The 22175-nt window shown below is 51.8% G+C and overlaps 1 protein-coding gene across 1 annotated transcript in view; it reads left to right on the forward strand.

Moving 5' to 3' along the window:
• MN1 (MN1 proto-oncogene, transcriptional regulator) overlaps positions 1 to 21872 on the forward strand; it is a 44321-nt gene extending 22449 nt beyond the window's left edge. Inside the window, exon 2 of the mRNA XM_019756393.2 lies at positions 21486 to 21872. Coding sequence (XP_019611952.2) covers positions 21486 to 21667 — 182 coding nt within the window. The 3' untranslated portion in view covers positions 21668 to 21872. The remainder of the gene's footprint in view (positions 1 to 21485) is intronic.
• The last annotated feature ends 303 nt before the right edge of the window (positions 21873 to 22175 follow it).

Here is a 22175-nt window from a genome sequence, read left to right on the forward strand (position 1 = left end):
GGACAGAAAAATATCTCCCGCTGTGGTTCCCCAGGTGTTTGCTCCGTCTCTTTCTCTCCAGCCATCACCCCCTCCTCTTTTTCCTTCTCTCTCTTTCATTCCTGAAACAATTGTCCAGGCCAGTTCCTTTGGGCCCCTCCACATTCCCGGCCAAAAACAAAAACCATTCTTAACCCCCATGACCAGGCCTGCAGTCATTTTGTCTGGTATGTGGCGTCTGCCTAGAGTGGGGTGGGGGGCATGCATGCTTCCAATTTATATTCTGGCATGCCAGCTTCAAGGGGAGCAGGGGCTGGGGTGGGGGAAGGCCTTAAGGAGCGGGGAGCCCAGAACCACCAGATTTCAAGAGAGGAGAGAGCGGGTGAGGGAAGGACCACAAGCTCAGGGGTCCCAGGCCAGGGGTCCGAGGCCAGCCCAGGGGCATGAAAGGATTCAAACCCATGCAGAGCAGGCCCAGTCCTTCACACCCCCGTGCCCCTGGCCCCCGCCACTTGTTAGCCACCTTGTGTGGACTTGGGATTTTACTCTGTATTCTATTTGGTTATTATTATTTTTAATGAGGTCAGACTGAAAATCCATCTGCCTGGGCAGGCCTGCCTAGGTTAGCAGGCAATTAAACTGGAGACTAACCTCTTAATTAGGGTTTCCCTGTGTAAATCTCATTTGATAAATTCTTTATCATCCTTGGCTTTAACTACCGTGAGGCTTGGAGAGGGGATTGGTCTCCTTGTGGGACCTCGAGATGAATCCCCCCCAGAGAGGCTGCCCCTCTCTGCAAATGGGGGGGGTGGCACCACCAGCCAGAACCTCCCCCCCAGGAAGGCCTGCAAGAGAGGCCCCTTTCAGAGTTAATTAATCAGAAAATCTAGTGGTGCCCAGTGATTCTGGAGAACTTGTCTGCCACCTTTTCATTCTCCTGGTCCCCCTCTGCCTCCCTTCTAGGTCTTTCTTTTAAAAAAATGATTTTGGGGAGGGTGAACTGAACTCTGCTAAAGGAAATGTGCAGCCTCCCCTCCTTCCTCGTCAGCGTCACCACCCTGCCACTTCTACCCAACCTGTTTGTGTGGATGGTTACATTTTTTCCTTCCCTTTTTTAAATGCAAGTGCGGCTGGGAGTGGAAATGTCAGGGGTCATGCTTCAGGCAGCAGGGAGCATGGGGGCAGCCTCAGCTGCTGTCTTTGCCATTCAAGAGAAATCAGAGCCGAGCTTAACCCTTTGGGGCCCAGCTCCTGCCTGTGGGTTCTGGGCGCTTCTTCCTACTCTCTTCATTAGAATTGGGATTTTGTCACTGGGACTCCTTTTTCAGGGTTTTAGGTGAGGTAGGGTGGGGCAGTCACAGCAGCATCCCTTAGAAGAAGGTCAAGTTGCATTTGTGGTCCCTCAGCATGTGCGGAGCACTTAGGGGGTGCTGGGACTGGGCTCCAGATGCCACTCATTTGGACAAGGTTGGTGGGGCAGGCCAGGCCACTTTCACTGCTTTAATCTCATCAGCGTCCCAGGAGACATCCTTTGTACAGATAGGAAACCAAGGCCCAGGAGGTGTGGTGATGTGTTGAGTCTCCCAGCTTATCACAGGCGGGGGTAGGGTTGGGGCCCAGGGCTCCTTGTTCTGAACCCTTGATTCCTGTGTACCAGAGCCCCCTCCTCCCCCCCCCCCAATAAGAGGAGAGGCCTGATTTAAGAATGGAGTTTTGGCTCCTTACACCACTCTGCAGTCTTTGAAGGGGCAGGGGGACCAGTTTGAGAGGCAGGTATGACTCACTCTGGTACCCTCACACCCCTGTGAAGCAGCTGCTTCTGTTGACCCATTTCACAGATGAGGTAAGTGAGGTACCAGGAGGGAAAGGTTGTGCCTGTGGGTGTGGCTGGCGGGTGGGAAAGCCAGATCTGTCCCCCATCATTCTGCCCACTGGTTCAGGCTGCCCCTCAGCATGGAGATACCAGCAGTCCCTGGAGACTGGAGAAGACGTACAGAGCTCCTGTTCACTGGGTGTCCTTCAACTCCTGTAGTTACCTAAGGGCAATAGCGAGATGGATGGTCTGTGAAATGGGGCTCAAGAGAAGGTGCAGGTGGCCGGGATTTGTCAGGGTGACAGGGGGCCTGGTATAGCAGTGGCTTAGGTCAGCACCTGGCTGAGCTGCCCCCAGCACACAGGGCCCATATGTAGTGATCACAGATGTTCTCTCTGCACCTCAGTTTCCTCATCTGTAAAGAGCGGATAATGGCAGAGTCAACCGCGTGGGTTCTATGGGGGGGAGACTACACCTGTTGATACATGTAAACCCTTATGATTCGTGACTCACACCTGTTAAGCATCAATATATACTAACTTTTACTATTACTATTTATTCCTAATCTTGGAGAAAAAGAAATGTAGGCACCAACTAAGTCCTAAAGGGAAGAAACCCGATGTTACGAGGAGCGCCTCCACAGAGAGCCAGGAGTGTGAGGGTTTCCAGTGGGAACCAATGAGAGCTGGGAGCTGTTGACCTTGGAATCTGGGCTGTGTGGCTCTGGCAGGTCACCTCACCTCTCTGTGCTCTGATGGTAGGGAGTGAAGGCTAGCTTCCTCGGTTGGCAATGGGATGAGTCTGGATGTGGCGTCTACAGGGCGGTGGGCAGAGAAGGCTCTCCTTCCTGGCTTTGCCCTTCGCTGGGCAGTGGCTTTGGGACCCACCCTGCTGGCATTGAAGCTTAGAGGAAGCAATACACCCAGATGTGTTTTGCAGCCTCCAAGAAAGCTGCTCAGAGGTCATGGATTCTTATTAGAATAATAGAAAGTGGTATCGTTTCTCTGAAATCTGAGCATGCAGGAGGCATAGCACGTGGCAGCTCCATGTCTATTCAGGGGTCCGTTTGCTCTGTGTCTACCCTGGAGAGGGCACCTTGGGGGTGGTGAGAGATAGTCATGTAGATGAAAGGACCAAGTTGTTGTGGGACCCGGCTTTGCATCTTGATGCCTTCTTTTGTTGTGTGGCCTTGAGCGAAGTCATGTCGCTACTGTACACCTCAGTTTTCTCATCTCTAAAATGGGTATAGTAGACTTCCTACCGTACAGGGTGGCTGTGAGGACTAAGTGAAGTGAGGCATTCAGGGTGCCAGTCTGGGCTCCCACATGATGATGCCATATACTTGGTCACTGGTCACCTGTCACCGTGACAACAACTCAGACCAAGCTGAGTTTGGAAACGTCCTTGGAGCCACCTGAAGCAGAACTTGAATTCTCCCCATGCCAGCTTGTGGCCTCCCTCCCTCCCTCCCTCGGAAACCAAAGCCCAGCATCTGTTTCCCTAGGAGCTGTTTAATATTCTGCCTTGGTAAAATGAACTCACTGGAGCCACCCGAAAACAGCTGAATGAACCCCCGGTGCCCGGCGGCCTTTCAGAGTGGCTCCAGACCCCCCTTGGGCCTTGGGAGGCTGACAACGACAGCAGCTGTGGGAGAGGGGCCCCTTTTTCTTCTTGGTGCCTCAGGGGAGACTGTGCCCCAAAATGGGGCTCCTGGAGGGCTGGGTAGGGGGCAAGCTGGAGCCTGGGGAGGGGTGGCCTGGGTTTCCCGGCCTGTTTGGGGCCTCATTTGTACTTCTTGGCTCAGAGGTTCTGTGTGTGGGGCCTCCTTAGGGAGGCTTCGAAAGCTCGGCCTTCCCCCAGTTCTTCAGCTCCTTCCCCACCCCAGCCTCAAACTGTACCCAGTGGAGGCAGGAGGCCCCAGCTTGCAAGTAGCATTGTTGGACGGTGGTGATGGTGGTGATGGTGGTGATGGTGATGCTGAGGATACAGTGATAGCAGCATCCAGTGAGCACGGCCGAGTGCCAAACACTATGCTAAGCATGCACTATCTTACTGACTCCTCAGAACCACTGGGGCAGTTTACTCTATGACAGATGAGGAAACTGAGGCCCAAGAAGTGAGCTGGCTTGTCCAAGATCATGCAGCTATGAAGTGGCCAAGCAGGGCTTCAACCAGAGCCTGGTTCATTTTTTAATGGCACACGGATGTCTGCCCTTGATCCTTTGGGACCCAGTGGCCTCTTCTGTCAATGGGGGGTGGGGGGGGCGAGGTGGTGGCGGTGATCTACCATGCCCACCTACAAGGTTGTCGGAAGGTAAGTGATGTCATGCCATGGAGCGTTTCACCCAGGCATACAGTCAGTGCTCACTTAAGTGCTAGCTGTTATCATTACTTGATCACGTTGTAACACCTATTGACTGTTCAGTGCAAATCTCAGTGCCCCTCCACTCGCCCCACCTCCCAGGTGTTCCTGTGTGCCTTGATTTTCACCCCAGCTCCCTCCGAAAGCCAACGGTAGTAAAGTGCTTCCAGGTAGAAGCCGAATTAATTTCATGTAATTATCCCTGATAAAATGAAATATTACTTGCAATTAGTCTTGGGCAATTTCTCTACCGAGAGGTGGCAAACCAGTGGGGTAAGAATGGGCTGAGTTGGCGCTCGCTGGGCTGGGTGGGCATCTGGGTATGAGCTGCCCCGTGATGTCCCTGTCACCAGGACTTAAACCCACAGCAGTGACTTCTCCTCAAGGCAGGGAGTGCTGGGGAGGGCCAGGCAAGAGGACACACACAGCTCCCCTCTGCTGTCCTTATTTTATATCTGAGGAAACTCAACTAGTCGTATGGGGCTTGGTTTTTCTAGTAGGGGGCCTGACACATGTCTCGTCCCACAATCTCTCTGGGATATCCCAACAGTGGACCTCCAGAAATGGAATCCAAGGTTTACTGTTTTCTCCCAATTGTTGAAAATCCCAGCAATACCACTTCCTAGCTGTGAGACTTTAGCCAAATCACCTCCTTTCTCTGAGCCTCAGTTTTTCTCATCTGTAAAATGGGGATAACTGATTATTCAATGAGTTAATGCTGGAGTCAACAAACTTTCTGTAAAGGATCAGATGGTAAATATTTTGGGATTTACAGGTGGTTAAGCCTCTGCCACCTTTACCTAACCCTGCCCTTGTCATGGAAAATGTACACATGAATGGGTGTGGCTGTGTTTGACGAAACTTTATTGATGGACTCTGGCATTTGGATTTCATATAATTTTCATTTGTCATGAAATATTCTTTTAATTTTTTTCAACCATAAAAATGTAAAAAAAACATTTTTTTAGCTCACAAGCTGCATAAAAACCCCCCAAGCCCCAAAATCAGGTGGTGGGTTGTAGTTTGCCAGCCCTTGAGTTAATACACGGAAAATGCTTAGAACAGTGCTCAGCATAGAGAAACTGCTCAATAAATGGAACAAACTTCTATGATTATTTTCTGGACTTGAAATATCTTTTATTGGTATATTTAAAAGTAAAAAACAGGTTTGTACTGTGAAGTTCGGGTGACGATGATCATCGTCCCTTTTTGCTGTTTACGCAGCATCTTTACATTGTTGGAATGTGTTCTTCGTCAAGGCAGGCCCGATTTACTCCCATTGCAGGGATACTGAGGCCAGAGCGGGAAAGTTCCTTGTCTAAGGTCCCACGTCTGCCTTTTCCCAGCTGTGAGAGCCCATGTGTTTCCCTGCCTGGCTCAGGGCCTGTCTGGGAGGGCACTAGTGTCCCTTCTGACTATTTATGTTTCGGAAAGCTCACAGGCCTGGGAGCCAGAATTCTCTTGCCTGAGCCTCAGTTTCTCCACCTGGAAGTGGCTGCCCTTCAAATCCCTGTATGTCTACTGGAGTTTCTGACCCTGACTGCGCACAGGGCGGTGGGTGGTGCGACTGTCTCCTCATCCTCCTTTTAGTGGTTCTGAAATCCAGGTTATACCCAACCAACATTTTCACTGCCGCGTGGGATTCGGCCGCTGTGCTGGCCAGAGAGGACTTGAGGGAGGGTCTTGTAAGATGAGGCTAGGAATTGTGTTCCTGGGGGCTGGGGTGATGGGGCGAGCACTGTGAATCCTGAGTGCTTAGTGCTGAGTGCTCCGGATGCAGTGCTATCAATATCAGATTATGATTGCCACTTAGTGACTATGTGACCTCGGCCGGATCCCCTTGGGTCTTCACATCTCCCTTTACTAATTATCTGGAAAATGGGGATAATAATGTGCACATTATAGATTGTCATGAGAGTAAAGGAAGGGATTAGTGAAAGCTGAGGCTTAGGGCCAGCCACATACTGTGTTTCCCCCAAAACAAGACTTAACCGGACAGTCAGCTCTAATGCGTCTTTTGGAGCAAAAATTAATATAAGACCCGGTCTTATTATACTATAAGACCGGGTCTTATATAATATTATATCATACGATATAATATAATATAATACCGGGTCTTATATTAATTTTTGCTCCAAAAGACGCATTAGAGCTGATTGTCCCTATAGGTCTTATTTTTGAGGAAACACGGTAGCAAGTCTTCAATAAACTGGCATCATTGTTACTATTACTGGTATTATTATTATCGTTTTTCTTTGTCTTCAGCCACTGCATTTCCAGGCTTCTTTCTGAGCATTGTGAACTTGGACTTTCCAGAGCTTTAATGGGGGAGGTGCAATGGGAGAACAGGAGGCAGGCAATGTGAGTTTTAATCCTGGCCTGCCCTGGCCCCATCGTCAGGTCTTGGGCAAGTCACTTTATTTCACTGGGCCTCAGGTTCTTTCTCTCTGTGATTGGACTAAGTCAGATTTACAGATTCAATGTCAAGTGCTAATCTGGATTGATTAGTTCTGGCTGCCTGGAGCATAGTGTTGAGAAAGACTCTGAGGCCGTGTCTGGCTTCCACGGTTGGGAGTGTGGCAGTTGATAAGCAATGTCTGCTGGCTCAAGAGGAAATATGTTTGGAGTCTCAGGTGGTTGACAATCCTAGAAAAGATGACCCTTACAGCTCCTCCAGCCCCAAATTTACCTCAGTTTATGGAAACTTCTGATTTGAAAAAGGATAGTAGTCCTGGCAGATGGGGAGAGCCTTTATAGATTATAATTCTAGACCAGCACTGTCTAGTAGAACTTTGTGTGATGATGTCCTGTATCAACCCTGTGCAGTGTAGTAACCACTAGCTACAGACGGTTGTTAAACACTTGAAATGTGGTTCGTTGTGAATGACAAATTGATTTTAAAATTTTATTTCATTTTAAATTTATATTAGAAAAGCCACATGTGACTAGTGGCTGCCATATTGGGCAGCTCAGTTCTAGATTCACAGAGCCCCTGAGCTTACAGGGCCCCCCAAATCATCAACTTGTTATATCCCAAGCATGCCATGAACTCTGGGTGGGTTGTTGGGTGACAGCCTGTTGCTTAGCAACAGACAAGAGGCAAAGCTCTCTGCTGAGCTGCCCCAGGCAGCTGGAAACCACCTCTGCTCAGGTGGGTGAGCTCTGCACAGGCCAATAAATGCTTTTCCCTTCTGCACTGCTCGCCTTCCTGGGGGCCTGGGTCCCCAGGGCTCAGACCCTGCAGTGAGTAAGACTCTGCCTGGATCAGATGCCCTGTTAGATGACCTCATGTATGCCAGCTTCTTGTCATCCTGTGGCACCCCAGGAAACAGGCAGGTGTTTCCAGATGCAAAGTGGGTGGGCTGAGAGGGGAGGCAGGGTGACAGCCTTTCGGAGAGTGGGACTTAGTTTTGATTCTTTCCTTCCCTCCTTCTCTCTTCATTCGTCCTGATCCCTCTCCTTCCTTCTCCGTGTGGTGTGCAGCAAAAGCAGAAGAGCTTTTGGAAACTGACTTGCCTCCATCCTGCCTTGATCGCTCCCTAGCTATGTGGAATTGGGCAAATCACCCTACCTCTCTGAACCTGTTTCTGCATCCTTCAAAAAGGAATAAAGTGTGTACATGCCACCAGCTAGACAAAAATGCAATGGCAAACACTTAAAGAAAAAAAGAAGAAGAATAGATAGTTTCTCCCTCGGAAAGTTTGCATGAGGACCCAGTGTAGCGGTAGACATGAAATGTGCAGAACGGAGTCTGGGGCGTGGGTCCCTTCCCTGGAAAAGAAGAAAAAAGAGAGTTGGTGTCAGAGCCTTGGAAGGTAATTTAACTGATTCCCGTACACGGTGTCCACTTAAAACCTATCTCCGATTTTATCCTGGTGGGTCCACGCTTGGGGTCACTAGACAGGAATGGTGGGCTGGCTGGGCGTGTTGGCTGGGGGAAGAGCCTCCGAAGGTCATCATCCGGGCAATTGCTGGCATTAGTCAGCTGACCCCCTGAGTTTTTCTGTCCATTGAATACATCTGCATCGTGTAGCTTCTTCACATACTGGCAGGATCTCAAATAAACTGGAAGAATTCGAACCTCAACACTGTGAACAAAATTGATGGGTTGGGTTGGGGTTCTGCAGAGTAAGTGCATGTGATTCCTCCATTTTTGGATAGTCTGTGAGAGGGTATGGTTCCTCTCAGTACAGTTTGGGGAGGGGCAATGAGAACCCTCCGAATGAAGTCGTGAAAACTCCTCCTATTCAGGTTGGTCTGGAGGCGCAGGTGATATAGTTCGAGTCTTCCTTCTTTGTGTGATTCCTTAGGGTTCGTTCCTGATTTCACTGAACTCACGTTTTAGAGGCTGTGGCAAAGTGCAGGAGAATTATGAGAAATTGGGGTTAGTACCGGGTGTTACAGTACTGAGGGGCTTGGAGAGAGCTACTTGAGGAAGGAAGATATGGAAGAATCAGTTAAGTGAAGGAAGAAGTGACAGGACTAGTCCAGGAACGGGGAAGAGCTGGCAGGGGTAATAGTGCTATCACTTGGTGACGGTGTACGGCAAACTCCGCTGTTAAACTTCTGAATGCGGAGAGGACGGAGTGCTGGCTTGGGCAGCCAGGCCCAAATCCTCTGACACTTCTCCCCACAACTTGCCGTTCTCTGGCCTCAGTTTCCCCAATGTACAGTTTCCCTGGCCAGTCCAGTCTTCCTACAGTCCAGTTCTGCCTTCCTCAGAAGGGGCAAGGAGCTGTGATCTCTGCCATGGGGAGAGAAGCGCTGGGTCTTCACCCTGCTTCTCCAGACCTGAGACAGGCCAAATCCAGAAAATCCTTCCAAGAGGTGGGGTGTGGATGTTGCGAAATGGGTCTTGTCTCGTGTCCCAGGGAAACGTTGACAGAAGGTGAGGCCAGGGTTGACTTAGTCACCTACACCCCCACCCCTATGCCTGCTTCTTCCCACACTCCCTGCTTAGAAGGAATGTGGTGGCCTGCACCCACCTTCATAGGTCAACCTGAGAGATGTACTCTGGGTGTTGCAGGCCCAGCAGGAACACTTAGGGCTGAGCTAATCCCCTCTCCTACCTTCAAGGTACAGAACAGCTAACGTTTCCCATCCATCTACAGCGTAATTTGGGGTGGGGAACACCTACTCAGGTAACCTCTTTAGGTCAGAGTCACAGGCTTGGCATCTGGGACTCTTGTGGCTTACAAAAGGGATGACAACTCAGAGAGGGCAAGTAAGTAATGCACCTGAAGTCACACAGCCAGCTTCTGGCAAAGCTGGACCTTAGTTTCCTGGAGTGGGGCGGGGTGGGGTGGGGAGGGCCCCAAGCTGGAGGGAAAACAAATTGGTGGTTGTTTGTAGCAAGAACACCTCTCCCTCCCCACAAACACAAGGCTGGACCTGCCAGAACCCTTGGGAAGTGGGAGCTGAGGATGGGTGTACCAACCACCAGGCAGCCCTGGGGCTTTGTCCCCTGTGGTTTTGATGGGAGTGACCACTGTTTGTTGCAAGCCCAGACTAGCTTTTACTGCCCCCACCCCCGGTCTCTCTGTCTCTGTTCCCCAGTTCAGGCAGACTCCATGGGGGTGGTTAGAAGACTCACACAGGCTCTGGACTCACACAGACCTGGGTCTGTGAATCCTGCCTCTCCACCTTCTGACTGTGTGATTTGGCCCTCATAGGGCTGTTTAGGGAATAAATGAAATCGGCCAGTGAGAAGGCTTCAGAGTGGATGCTCTGTCTAGTCAGGCCTCGCTTGCACGGCCTGTCACCTTCCACTTTGCCCATCACTCTGCCCTTCTCTGTCTTGAGTCAAGGCCGACCGAGGCCGTGCAGAAGTGAGTTCTGAGGGGCACCCATCTCTTCTGGCCTGACGTGGCCAACTCGCTGTGCCTTGGAGAGTCTACCTTTCTCCTCTTTTGCTGCATTTGTGGACACATTCTGGAATATTTTTTATTTAAACAACAACCCCCTTACCCCCAACCAGTGTTTTAATGATTTTGAAGTAGAAAGGCAGGAGGTCTCTGCTGCAGTTGGGGCAGGAAGACCAAGGCCACAGTGAATGGGATGGCCGGGGGCGGGGGAGGGGGAGACATTACTGATTCCCTAAGGCTCGCTGTGCGAGTCTTCTCAGATCAGCAGTGTTGTTTACACATAAACACATTTCTTGGGAGTGTATGTTGAGTGCCTACTGGATTCCCGCTTGTTCTTTCTTACTGTGTGAACTTATACAAGCGATGTCCCCTTTCTAAGCCTCAGGTGTAGGCAAACTTTCTCTGTAAAGGTCTGGATAGTAAATACTTTAGTTCTGTGTGTTATCTAATCTCTGTTACAATGACTCTGCTTTGCCACGGTAGCGTGAAAACAGCCATAGACCAAATGTAAGCCTATGAGCACGCTGTGTTCCAATAAAACTTTATAGAAACAGGCAGCGGTCCAGATTTGACCCTTGGGCAATCATTTGCTGACCCTGGCAGGTCCTTCATCTGTGAAATGGGGCTAAGAAAATAAAAGCTTTCCTCCCAGGTTATGGCGAGGAATTAGTGAGTTTAAAAGAATGAACACGTGTTAACTCTAATTGTTGTCTTTTATTGTTAATACCATCATATGTCATTTTCCCAGCAGCTCTGCTCAGTAGGTGTATGGTCTTATTTCACATATGGGGAAACTGAGATGCAGAGAAATCAAGCGATGCACCCTCAATCCTTCTGCTCACCGTTGGATGACCTGGATGCATCTCTGTTCCTCTGTGTGCCTCAGTTTCCCCACCTGTAGCCCCAGAGAGGACTCATTGATGTAAACGCACAGGGCCTGATGGTCGCATCCACTGTGTAGGGGTGAGGGTGGGGTGAGGCAGGGATGTGGCGGCACAGAGAGGTGGCGACCCTTGCAGGGGCTACCAGCTCACAGGGCTGGGATTCGGACCCGAGCTGGGTTTCTTGGGGACCTGAGGTATAGGCATCTGACTCAGAAACTGCTGGGGAGGAATGGCTGGTCCAGCTAGACCAGAGCTCAGAGTACTGTTCCCATGGGGGTGGGACTTCAATCCTCTCACTTGCTTAGAGTTGGAGAGCACAGGGACCTTGTGCCCAGTGAGGGAGTGTGTTTCTAAGTCATGTGTCCTGCTCCATGGCTGGAATGGATAAGGTGCAAGCCACTTACCAATTCTGACAGATTCTCAAAGCACCTCCTCTGCTCAGAAGCCTTTTTTGGCTCCCCTTTTCTCGCAGGAACAAAGCCAAATGCTTTTCTGGGGCCTCCAGTCCTCCATGACTGACTCCATTTGAGCTTTGCAACTTCCTCCCCCTCTGTGCTCTCTCAGGCTCCAAATCAGGGTCCCTGGGCTGGCCTCTTGCTCTTCTGAAACAGTTATTCTAGGGTTTGGAATGCCCCTGTCACTGCAAAGCTTTGTACTCATCCCTAAGCGCCCCTAGCATGTCCTCTCCTCTGCAAAGTCTTCCTGGATCCCCACTTATCCTCTGGGTCCCATGACACAGGGCAGCCAATGATGTTGTGTTCTGCAGTTATGTATTTACCAGAACGTCTCTCCACCTGGCTGGAAGCTCTATCTTGGGATCACCTCTCTGAGCCCAGCGCCCAGCACACGGCTGGGGACACACATTTGGAGGCAATGCTTTAGCCCGCGGATGCTGTTATCACCATCCAGAAGCTGTCCCAGGCCCAGGTTTGGGGAAATGATTATGGTTACAGGATACTGTCACCTGGGTACCAGGCATTTCATTGTCCTCTCTGCAAGGAAAGAATAACCAAACTCGTTTTTCAGGTGAGGAAATGGAGACTCAGGGAGTCAAAATAGCTGATCCCAGGTCATGCAGCCTGTCGGTGACAGGGATGGAATTTGAATCCGAGCCTCTGTCTTCAAAGTGCATGACTGTCCCATGATCAACCCCCATGCAAAGCCCTTCCTTGGGGACACAGTAGCACTATGGGAAATTGCCTGGGAGAGCAGGCCACTTGCACCCCTGCTGACCCCACATGAGAAGATCAGAAAGCTATGGAGGGGTGAGCAGGGCAGATGTCCCCAAGCGCATTGGCACTTTGAAAACTTTTTTTTTTTTTTTTTTGAAATTCAGATTTGTCACTGACTCTGGTCTTTCTTCCATTGGGCTGAAAGCAACGAAGTTCTAATTCTACAGAAATGTGTGTATATTCGTCTTATTATATAAAAATAATTGTTGAGTGGCTTACCGCATGCCTGGCAGAGTGCTGGGAGTTCAGTGAGATGTCAGCCCAGGTGGTAGGTTGTCCCTGGTGTACTGGTGAGGATGCTGGGGCTCAGAGAGGGACATATCCTTTCCAGGGTCATCCAGCATTGGGTCCAATGCAATGGAGGTGAGTTGTGGGTGAGAAGGCAAGAAAACAGTGAGAGGGGCTATGCTAGAGACAGGGTAGAGAGAATCTCACATAAAAGAATCATACTAGCAATACTAATAGCAGCTACTATTTCTCGAAGCATCCTTGGTGCCTGGTAGGATGCTAAGCACTTTGCTTACATTATCACTGGACTCTCCCAATGGCCCTATGAGAATTATACTATCTCCACCCCCATTTCATGGATGAGAACACTGAGGTTTGGAGAAGTTAATGTCCCCAGAGCTAAGGCTGAAACCTGGCACTCCAGACTCGCTGTGTAGTGTTTTTCCTGCACAAGCGCTCTCCCTGCACCACTGTGGACGCCATCAGAAGGAAGGTGCAGGCCGAGGCTCAGCCCGAAGCCTGCTCAGCCTGTCGTTTCTTGGCAGCACGCAGACCAGGAGTGGCCCAGGGGGTGTACAGGGCTGCATCTGTCACAGGTCACTGGCTGCATGGCTGGAGACACCAGCAGAAGGAGCCCAATCTGAGGTGCTTAGCCCAGGGTGAGGGGCCTGCCCTGTCCATCCTGTTGACTCTAGCCCTCATACACCACCCCACCTGCCTCTTCCTTCAGGGCTGGGAATGGCCCAGAATTCAGCCCCCCCACTGCCTTCCCGGTCCCGCCCCCAGCTCTCTGCAGCCTGGTTCTAAAGATGCCCTTGCTGCTTCGCCTCAGTGGAGCCTTCAGCCAGTTCTCAATCTAAATGACAGCTGCCCTCAGCCAAGTCAACTCCAATTAATTTTCCAAGGCTTCCAGGGGCTTGGCTGAGCCTCTCACAGACTGAGCCACCCCAGTGGCCGGCAGGAGGCCCCTTCTTCACCCTGACGGGGCCCGAGAAGGTGGGTTCTCATGAGGCCCCTCCCGATTGCTGATGGGGGGCCCTCCCTGCTCCTCAGGAGCCTCCATGAGTGCCATGTATTGTCCCTCTCCCTCATCGGATGGGGCTGATTTAGAAACTCTCAGGCAGCATCCATGGAGAAAGCGTTGACTGGGCCTGGGTTTTGTTCTTGGCTGCTGTGTCCCTTGGGTCGTTCTCATCAAGGCCCTTTCCCAAAAGTGAGAGTATCCATCTCAGAGAAAGAGTGGGAAGGAGAGGAAGAGAGAGGATGAGACACAGAGAGAGATTGAGAAAGAGAGTACGAGAGAAAGCGGGCGATTGAGAAAGGAAAGGGTGGGGGTGGGGGGACAAGAGAGATGGATGGAGAGAACGGGAAGAGGTAGGACCTGCTACTTTGGCTCGTAACATTTTCCTTTTTCATGTGACTTTGATAAAACCACACACTGTGGCATCAGACAGACCTGGGAGTGACGCTGGCTCTGCCACTGGTCAATTGCATGACCATGGACCAGTGACGTCCCCTCCCTGAACCTCAGTTTACTCCCCTGTAAAATGGACTGGAGTGTTGGGCCCACTCTCCCTGGGTGTTGGGGTGATCCTATGAAATCAAATGAGGCCTGGTCTGTAGGGAACCTGGTTAGTGTTCACTGTGACAAACCCGGAGCAGACAGGTGTAGCGATATGGTCAGCTTCCTTTTTCTGTTTCTTACTTGTCACAGTGACACCAGTGCCAGAAGTTGATGGGAGGGCAGAGAAGGGGTGGGGGATGCAGGCAGAAGGCTGGGTGGAGGAGTGGCCAGTCCCCTGGCTCCTGTGAGATGCCCAGGAAGACTGTTACTTGGGCTGCCAACCCTTGGTCCCAGATTCTTGGGGTTTGGGTGTTGGTTCCTGGCACTTAGGTTAAGGGATCTTCGTTTCCCTTGCTTTGGGAGGGCCCCAACCTCCTGCCGACATTGCATGTAAAATCTGATTGCCCCAAAGGGACAGAAGGAGTCAGGGGGGTTTTAATACACCCATCCCCAGTCATTTTAGAGAGGACCAAATAGGCCCAGAGAGAGGGTTACATAGCTAGCAGAAGAGCTGGGATGAAAATGTGAGTCATTCATTAAAATATATAACAAATCCTTACCATGTGCCCACTATGTGCCAGGGACCAGAGAGACAGCTGGGAGCCACGTGGGCATGTCTGCCCTCAGGGTCTCTAGGCCAGGCCCCTCTGACCTTCCTAGGAGGGATTAGCTAACCCTTTCTACAGATGGGAAAACTGAGGCTTAGCAAATTGTGCTTGGCCAAGGTCACGGTGCTGGTGAAGGGCAGAGTTGAGATTCAGATGGAGGTTGTATCTAGGCTTCTGAATGCAGAGTTGGGGCTCCACTAAAGCTGATGAACACGGGGGAGGAACGGAACGGAGGTTTGGGTTTGCCGTTTTCCTGCTTGGTTGGTGGCTGCGTAGACCCTCTTTGTGTGATCCAACGTCTGGCTTAGATTTTCCGTTCCTGCCCCTGAGCCCCGAGTCAGTGAGTCCCCAGATCCCATCTACCTCTCAAGAGGAGGGCACATGGCCTGGGGATCAAATGTGGATAGGCAACTGGGTAGGGTCCTCCTTGGGGGTTGTGGGACCCTGCAGAAGCATTTGATTGTGTGTGGGTGCTGGGATAGGGTCCCCCACATTTCCAGCAGTGGGTTCTTAGGGATGGGCCTCAGCTCTGTATGAAAAAGCCTTGTGACTTTGCTTTCTCCTGCTCTAATAGCTGGTGCCCATTCCCAGGCACAATGGAACCTGAGGTGACTCGGCAAGGAGCTGGGTGTTATCCTTACCCCATTTTGTGGACAAAGAAGCTGAGGCTCAGAGAGGGAAAGTGACTTGTCCAAGGTCAACCTGCTGGGAAAAGTGCTAAGGACTGACATACAGACTTCGGTCATCTGACTCCAAAGTCCCCCCATGATATTTTCCATCTTTGGCAGCCTGTGGCTGAGGGGTCCGGAACTCAGCACTACCCTCTGCCAGGGTGAGGTGTCAGCACTTTCCTGCAGCCAGCTAGGTGGTAGCTGCCGGTCTCATTACCATTATTGTGGCTGGGGGTGGGGGTGCCATCTGTGAGCAGGGAGTAGGGGGACACGTATATATCTCAGAGTAGGGGCGTTGGAGAAACCTCGACAGCCAGGTAGGATGGTGGGAGTCAGCAGGGGTGAGGAGGGGAGGATGTTGTAGGCAGAGGAAACCTCAGGAGCAGAAGCGTGAAGGTGGGAAGGATCAGGGCTTCCATGAGGGATGGTAGAGCTGGGGCACTGACAGATGAGGCTGGAGGCCTAAGAGGGAAGCAGGCCAGGTCATGCCAAGCTGGGGACTTTATACTGGGAGCATTGGGGAGCCGTGGAAGGTTTAAGTAGGAGAGAAGGCCTGCTGTGGTTGGTGCTTCAGGAAGCTCACCTGGCTCACAGGGGAAATGGGCTTGGGGGCCCGTGTGGAAGCAGAGAGAATAGCAAGGCCACTGTTGCAGGCAGGAGACAGTGGGGGGTCCGGACCAGGCTGGGGATATGGGACAGGAGAGAAGTGGGTGGATTTTGGAGACAACCTCTTCCCTCCCTGGTGCCTGGACTCTGGGGCATGGGGGAGAGTGATGAGTGACATTCAACGCTCTGAGCTAGCCAGGGTGCAATGCCTAGACTTTCTTGGAGATGGGGAAGAGGAGCTATGAGAGTCTGGGGGACATGGATGTGTTTGGGTGACCTCATGGACTCCTGGGCTGAAGGACAGGGGTGCCGAGTGGACGTGGTCCAGCCTGTGGCTCCCAGGCCTGCCTCTGCTTCCAAGCCCAGTGGCTCAGCCCCCCAATTGAGTGGCAGCTGTCACAGACACCAGCATTTCCACCAGTCAGGTCCAAATAAAGGAAAAACCAAAATACATTTCCCTTTGTCGGAATCCGGTGAGGGTGAGTGGGGTGAGAGTCATTCGCTATTGTGTTCTGGGGCCCACACTGCTCCTTACATAAGCTTGGAGTTAAAAATACACACAGAATTCTAATTTGCCTGCTCTGTCTGGGATTGCACCCTGGGCCCCCGGCCATGAAGGGCAGGACATGGGGCACACACCAGCACTCACGGAGACGAAGAAACTGTCCCGTGGCGCAGAGCTGGCACATGGCAATGCTAGCTCTGGTGCTTCCCAAGTCCCAAACTGTTAAAGAATAGTACACGTAATAATCCTAAGAGCAGCTAACCTTTTCAGGGGGCTCATGATGTGATACATTCTTGCTTAATCCTCCTAGCGGCCTGTGAAGTAGGTTCCCATTTTATAGCCCAGGTTAACATGTTGCCCAGGCCACACCCTCTCCAGGATTAGCACCCAGGGAGCCCTTGATCTGGGTGGTAGCTGGAACCCACCATTGACTCCCACTACCTCCTCCCAGGAGGAGGCCAGGCCAGGCAGAAGTCCCCTTTCTGAGGGTTCAAGGACAGCGTGGTGGCTCCGTGTACCAGCTGTGAAGGGTGGCAGCTGCCCTCACCGAGCTCACCACACCTGAACATGTGGTTCACCCAAATTGGAACCCGGTCCCAGGAACATTGAATACAGAGCAAGGTGATGACAAGGCCTTTAAAAAACAAAACAAAACAAAACAACAACAACAACAACAAACTTGGCCCCCTCCGTGGGCGGCACCTCAGAAGTGAAATTAACTATGAGATTTCTGTCTCCAGGTAAAAAGTGCGCCGTCTTTCCCTTCTCCCTTCACCCTCGTCATGGCCAGTGAAAGGGTCATGGAGCCGGCCCTGTGGGCCCTCACTCTGGCCTGCAGGCTGGTCAACAACAGCACAGGGCCGGACTTGACGCATTGCTGGGAGCTCGCTTTGTGCGGGGCGGCGTGCTAAGCCCTTTCCATGGATCATTTCACTTAATCCTCCTAACTGCCTCCATGATGGCCTGTCCTATTATTTCCCCCATTTTCCTGGGCGGAAGTGCCGGAGCCCAGGTGATGTGAGCAAAGTCTCGTGCTCCACAGATGGTAGGTGCTGTCATTGTGGAACCTTGTTAAGAGAAATAGGATGACATTTATTATTCATGTGCTTGGTGTTTTGGCACCGGCTCGAGGTTCTCTCCTCCCTTTCATGGAATTTACTGTCTCCGTTGCGGGTGGAGAAGGGCAGAAGACAAAATTTGACGTGGGTCTCACGATCACAGCGGGGAGAACCGGAGGCCGCTGGTCCCTCCACAGCGTGATACAAAGTCGGTGGACATAATGACCCAGTCAAGTGCTGTGGTGTCCAGGGATGGGGTGTTGGGAAGGGGCTGGAGGGGTCAGCAAAGACTTGTGCACATGAAGAAAGTACAGGAAGGACCTTTGGGGGCAGGAAGAGTAGGGCATCCCAGCTCCAGGCCCTGCCCGCTTTGTAGTGACTGAGGTGGTCCCTTCTGACCAATGGGAGGCTGTCCTTAAAAACTGCCCCCAGTCGTCACGGGGCAGGCACACCATATGGTCCGTGAACCAGAAGCCCCTGTGCTGCCTGCATGGGCGATGCACACTCGAGAGGATACATTTTGAGTCCATGATACCTGCCTCCCTCCTTCTGGGACTGACCCCCCATCACATGCACGGCGCCATTTGCTCTTTCTCTTCGGAGGTCTCCCCAAGTTGCTCTGCGTCAAGCCTGCCAGGAATCACCACCCCCAAGTTACAGATGAGGAAACTGAGGTCCTCCATCTAGGGGCCAGCAGCCCAGGTGTGAGGGGCCCGGGAGTCCACCTCAGCCTGACCCTGCTAGGAATGCTGGGCTAAAAGGAGGATGCTGGTCTCAGAGCTGGTGACCTGGCCCCAGGAGGCCCCTGGGCAGCTCCCTGTCACTTGTGGCCTCAGTCTTCCCATCTGTCAAACAGGGATGAGGGTCACTTCCCGGTCAGTGCACACGCCCCAGCTGAGCACCTGCTGTGTGCAGAGTGCTACATGGAACAGACCAAGCCTGCCCCTCCCCCACGCAGCCACAGTCTGAGAGGGGAGGCCTCCACCTAACAAGTGGAAAACATGACAGCACCCATTAGGTTTCCAGGTGTCTGCTAGTGCCAGTGCTGAGTGACTCCAGGGTCTCCCCCCAATCCTGGCAGCTTGATGAGGGGGCGGTTTTATTTCTGGGTCCTGGTGTGGGAGGGCTGGCACGCCGGCCGCCATAGGAGCAGGGATTGAGGGCCTCTCTGGAGCTGGGGCAGGCCCTGACTTGAGGCGGCTTCCGGCTGCTGATTTATCAGCAGCCACTCGGCAGCCTGGGGGAGCCGTGGTCCTGGGGCGTGTTGGGTCCCCCCAGCTGGAATGAATCCGGTGGGAGGATGAGTTTGGTCATGCTTGGATTGTCAAGAACTGAAGAATAATATTCTCTCTTAAAAATGTTCCCCGTGGATACCAGACTCTTGCTTGTCCCAGGCAGAGACTGGGGAGTCCTGCACCCCTGCTCTGTGTCATCAGGCAAGCCCCTCACCTCTTTGAGCCCCAAGGACCCCAGCTAAAGTGGGGAGAAGGGTCACCCAGCTGCTGGACTTGCTGGGAGGTGGAATTCGATAATACACAGAAGTGTTGAGCTGTGTGCTTATTAAATCCACCCTATGTAAGAAGAGCAGCTGTCTCTGGTATCAGCGTACGGCACGTTTATGTGTTGTCTGTAACTTGGGAATAAAGCATCTTGAGGAAATTCGGCCATTTCCGTCAGTCTGGAAGCATCACTCAGCAAATCCAGCTCCCAAAAGCGTCCCCAGCCTCCTTGCAGCTCAGGAAATGGTGACACTACTGCAGCCTCCTGTGCTGCAGTCACAGAGCAAGAGACCCAGGTGGCAGGAGCTCGGGCCTGGGTCTTGTCTTTCTTTAACTGTGCAAACATCAGCAAGGGGCCTTGGTTTCATGTCTGTAAAATGGGCATACGCATTGCTGTGTTCGCTCCTAGAGATGATGTGTCTACAGTGAAGTAAGGAACACCTTTCAGAATTTCTCTCTCTGGAAGATGCTACCTCTCCCTCCCCAATCCAGATCTTGCAATGCTTGGAACACAATTCCTTTTGGGGGCACTACGCAGTGACATGTCACTGGGAGCAAAGCAAGTGTGGGCTCAGGAGCAGCGGTGCGGGGGTTGTGCGTTTGCATTGCTAGAATCTAGGGCCTCCTGTGTGCTAGGGGATCCTGAATCGATGCTGCTCGCTTCTGAGGTACCTTCTCCCGCGGAATCCTGGGCATGGTGTTAGTAGCATCTCGGCTCTACCATTACTAACCAGCTTCGAAACCTCAGGCTCACAACCTCAGCTTCTCCTGGGAAATGGGGAAAAGACTCCAATTCCCTGGGCAGGGACATGGCCATCTGGCCATTCCCAAGGAGGGGAACGAGTCTTAGGGGCTTCTAGATGGCTGCAAGGACCCTTTCCCTCCTGACCTCCCCAGATACTAATACAGTCCCAGGACCCCTGGCTGGGAATCTCACTGTATGCCAGGCCATGACAAGGTCCCAAGGGAGAAGACATCACCCCCACTTTACCAATGAAGAACTGAGGCTCAGAGAGGAAAAGTGGCAGCTTCCTGGCCACAGAGTGGTGGGCCTGGGATTCAAGCCCCAGTCTGTGACTCAGAATAGCTGTTACAACGCTTCTCCTGGCCTCTCCATCAGCTCCAGGAGGAGGATGAAGAAAGTGTCTGCCTTGTTTTTTTGCTGGACCTGAAGGGCTAGCACCACACCTGGCCCATGGTAGGGACTCAAAAAAGGATCGTTCATTGAATGAATGAAGGAAAGAGCAAAGGAGAGAATCTTCGTTCCCAGCCCAGCTCCTCCCAGCGTGCAGGCCTCAAAGCTGGGTGTCTCTGGGGCTCCAGGGTGGGGGCCCCAACCCCAGTTAGTCACAGCCTGGTCCTGGCTGCTTGAGCCCGTCCCTCTGGGAAGCTAATCTCAGCAGGCTGTGGCTCAGCTCCTGGGGGAGGCCTCCTTAATCCCAGAGGATGGGCGGGGTGACTCCTGCCTGGCTCAGTGCCCTGGCTGGGCCTGCACAGTGTGCTGAGAGGGCGGGTTGGTTATGGAGTTCAGTATCTGGGTGTGCTCTGTTAGCCTGAGCTGGGCTCCCACCCCCAACTCCAGCTTTTCTCACTTCTACTGACTCAGTAATTCACCATCAGCCCATCTTCAAACCCAACTCTGTGCCTTTCTGGCTGTGTGACCTTGGGTAAGCTACCTCTCTTCTCCGAGAGCCAGGCTCTATAAAATGGGAATAATGAGAATATTCAGCAACATATAGTAGGTCTCAGAACAGAACCATTGGTCATTTAGCAACAGTAAATTAGCAGTCCTTTGAAATGATTGCTCCATTCCTTCCCTGCCTGAGAACTCCCAACTTTTGCTCTCGTTGAGCCTAATTCATACTCAGGTGTGGATGGTTGTCAAACTTCCTTTCCCTGCAAGTGGGTCTAATCCAGACATCACTATGATCCATGGTGTTTCTGGTGCTGTGTGACTGAGTGAGAAGGAAATTGAGGGGATTTTCATTGAGGGTGTAGTCTCAAGTCCCTTCATGCAGCAGTTGGGATGGGCAAAGGGCATTGGTCTGGTTGGGGGAGTCCAGACTTTTAGTCTTTACAGCTCTGAGAAGTTTGGCAATATTTAAGGAAGTTTCCAGCACATAGTAGGCACTTAGCAAATATCTTTCTGGAGGATGACAAGAGAATAGGCTGTGTTCTGGACCAGGACAATCGTCCCCACCACCCTTTCATTGCAGCTGGTGAACTCCTACACATCCTTCAATGCCCAGTTTAGATGCCCCTCCTCCAGGAAGCCTTCTCACCTTAGTTCAGGGCTAGTTAATCTTTTGGGAACTCTTGTTCATCAGGGATGGGCAAACCCTGAGGAGTTTATTCTGCCCAACTCTCCTTTTTCCCAAGGGTGTAAAACTATGACCCAGCAGGGGGCCTTCCTTTGGCCGAGGTCTCACAGCCTCAGGCAACAACAGGGTGATTCGAACTAAGCATCTCTTGATATCCTCAGACTGTAGGCATGAAAGAGGGTCATGGAAACTGTGTTTCTTCCCAAGCCTCTCCCACCCTGCCCCCCATTAGGGCTTCCCACAGAGCTGAGAGCATAGTGCTAACACCCTCTCTTCCTTCTTTCTCCACAGCCCATGACCTCCCTGCGAACAAGGCCTCGGCAGCCCAGCCTGGCAGCCACTTGCAGTGCCTGTCTGTCCACTGCACAGACGACGTGGGTGATGCCAAGGCCCGAGCCTCCGTGCCCACCTGGCGGTCCCTGCACTCTGATATTTCCAACAGATTTGGGACATTCGTGGCTGCCCTAACTTGAATTGACAAGAAATGCCCCCCCCCACCAGGCCCTTCCCTACCCCCTCTCTCTCCCTTTCCCCCTCACCCTATCCCTACCCCCACCACACTCCCACCCCCATAATTTGAAAGGGCCACTATTGCTGATTGGATGAATTTTTTTTCTAGGTTGGTACCTGCGTAGTGGCATATGGACCGGAAAGGGTTAATTTAAAGGGAAAAAAAAACCTCAAAAAATTTTTTTAAAAGAGAAACTCTGTCTGCCACAGTATGTTACCAGTGTTAACCCTTCTGCAGTTAGCAGACTTTTGCTTAAGCCTTTTTCCTGCTAGATAATTCCCATTTTTCTGTCATCTTGGCATACGTTTTTTAGATGACCTCTTTCCTTGTTTTATTTCCATGCTGCTGTATGTCCAAGTATTGTTATTTCATAATAAGACAAGAGTTGCTTTCCTTTTTTATTCTCTTTTATTCTTGTTCCTCCCCCCCCCGCGCCTCCCCCCCCCCCCCGTTTTTTTTTCTTTTTGCTT

Source organism: Rhinolophus sinicus, linkage group LG16, assembly GCF_036562045.2.
Source record: "Rhinolophus sinicus isolate RSC01 linkage group LG16, ASM3656204v1, whole genome shotgun sequence".
Taxonomy (NCBI): domain Eukaryota; kingdom Metazoa; phylum Chordata; class Mammalia; order Chiroptera; family Rhinolophidae; genus Rhinolophus; species Rhinolophus sinicus.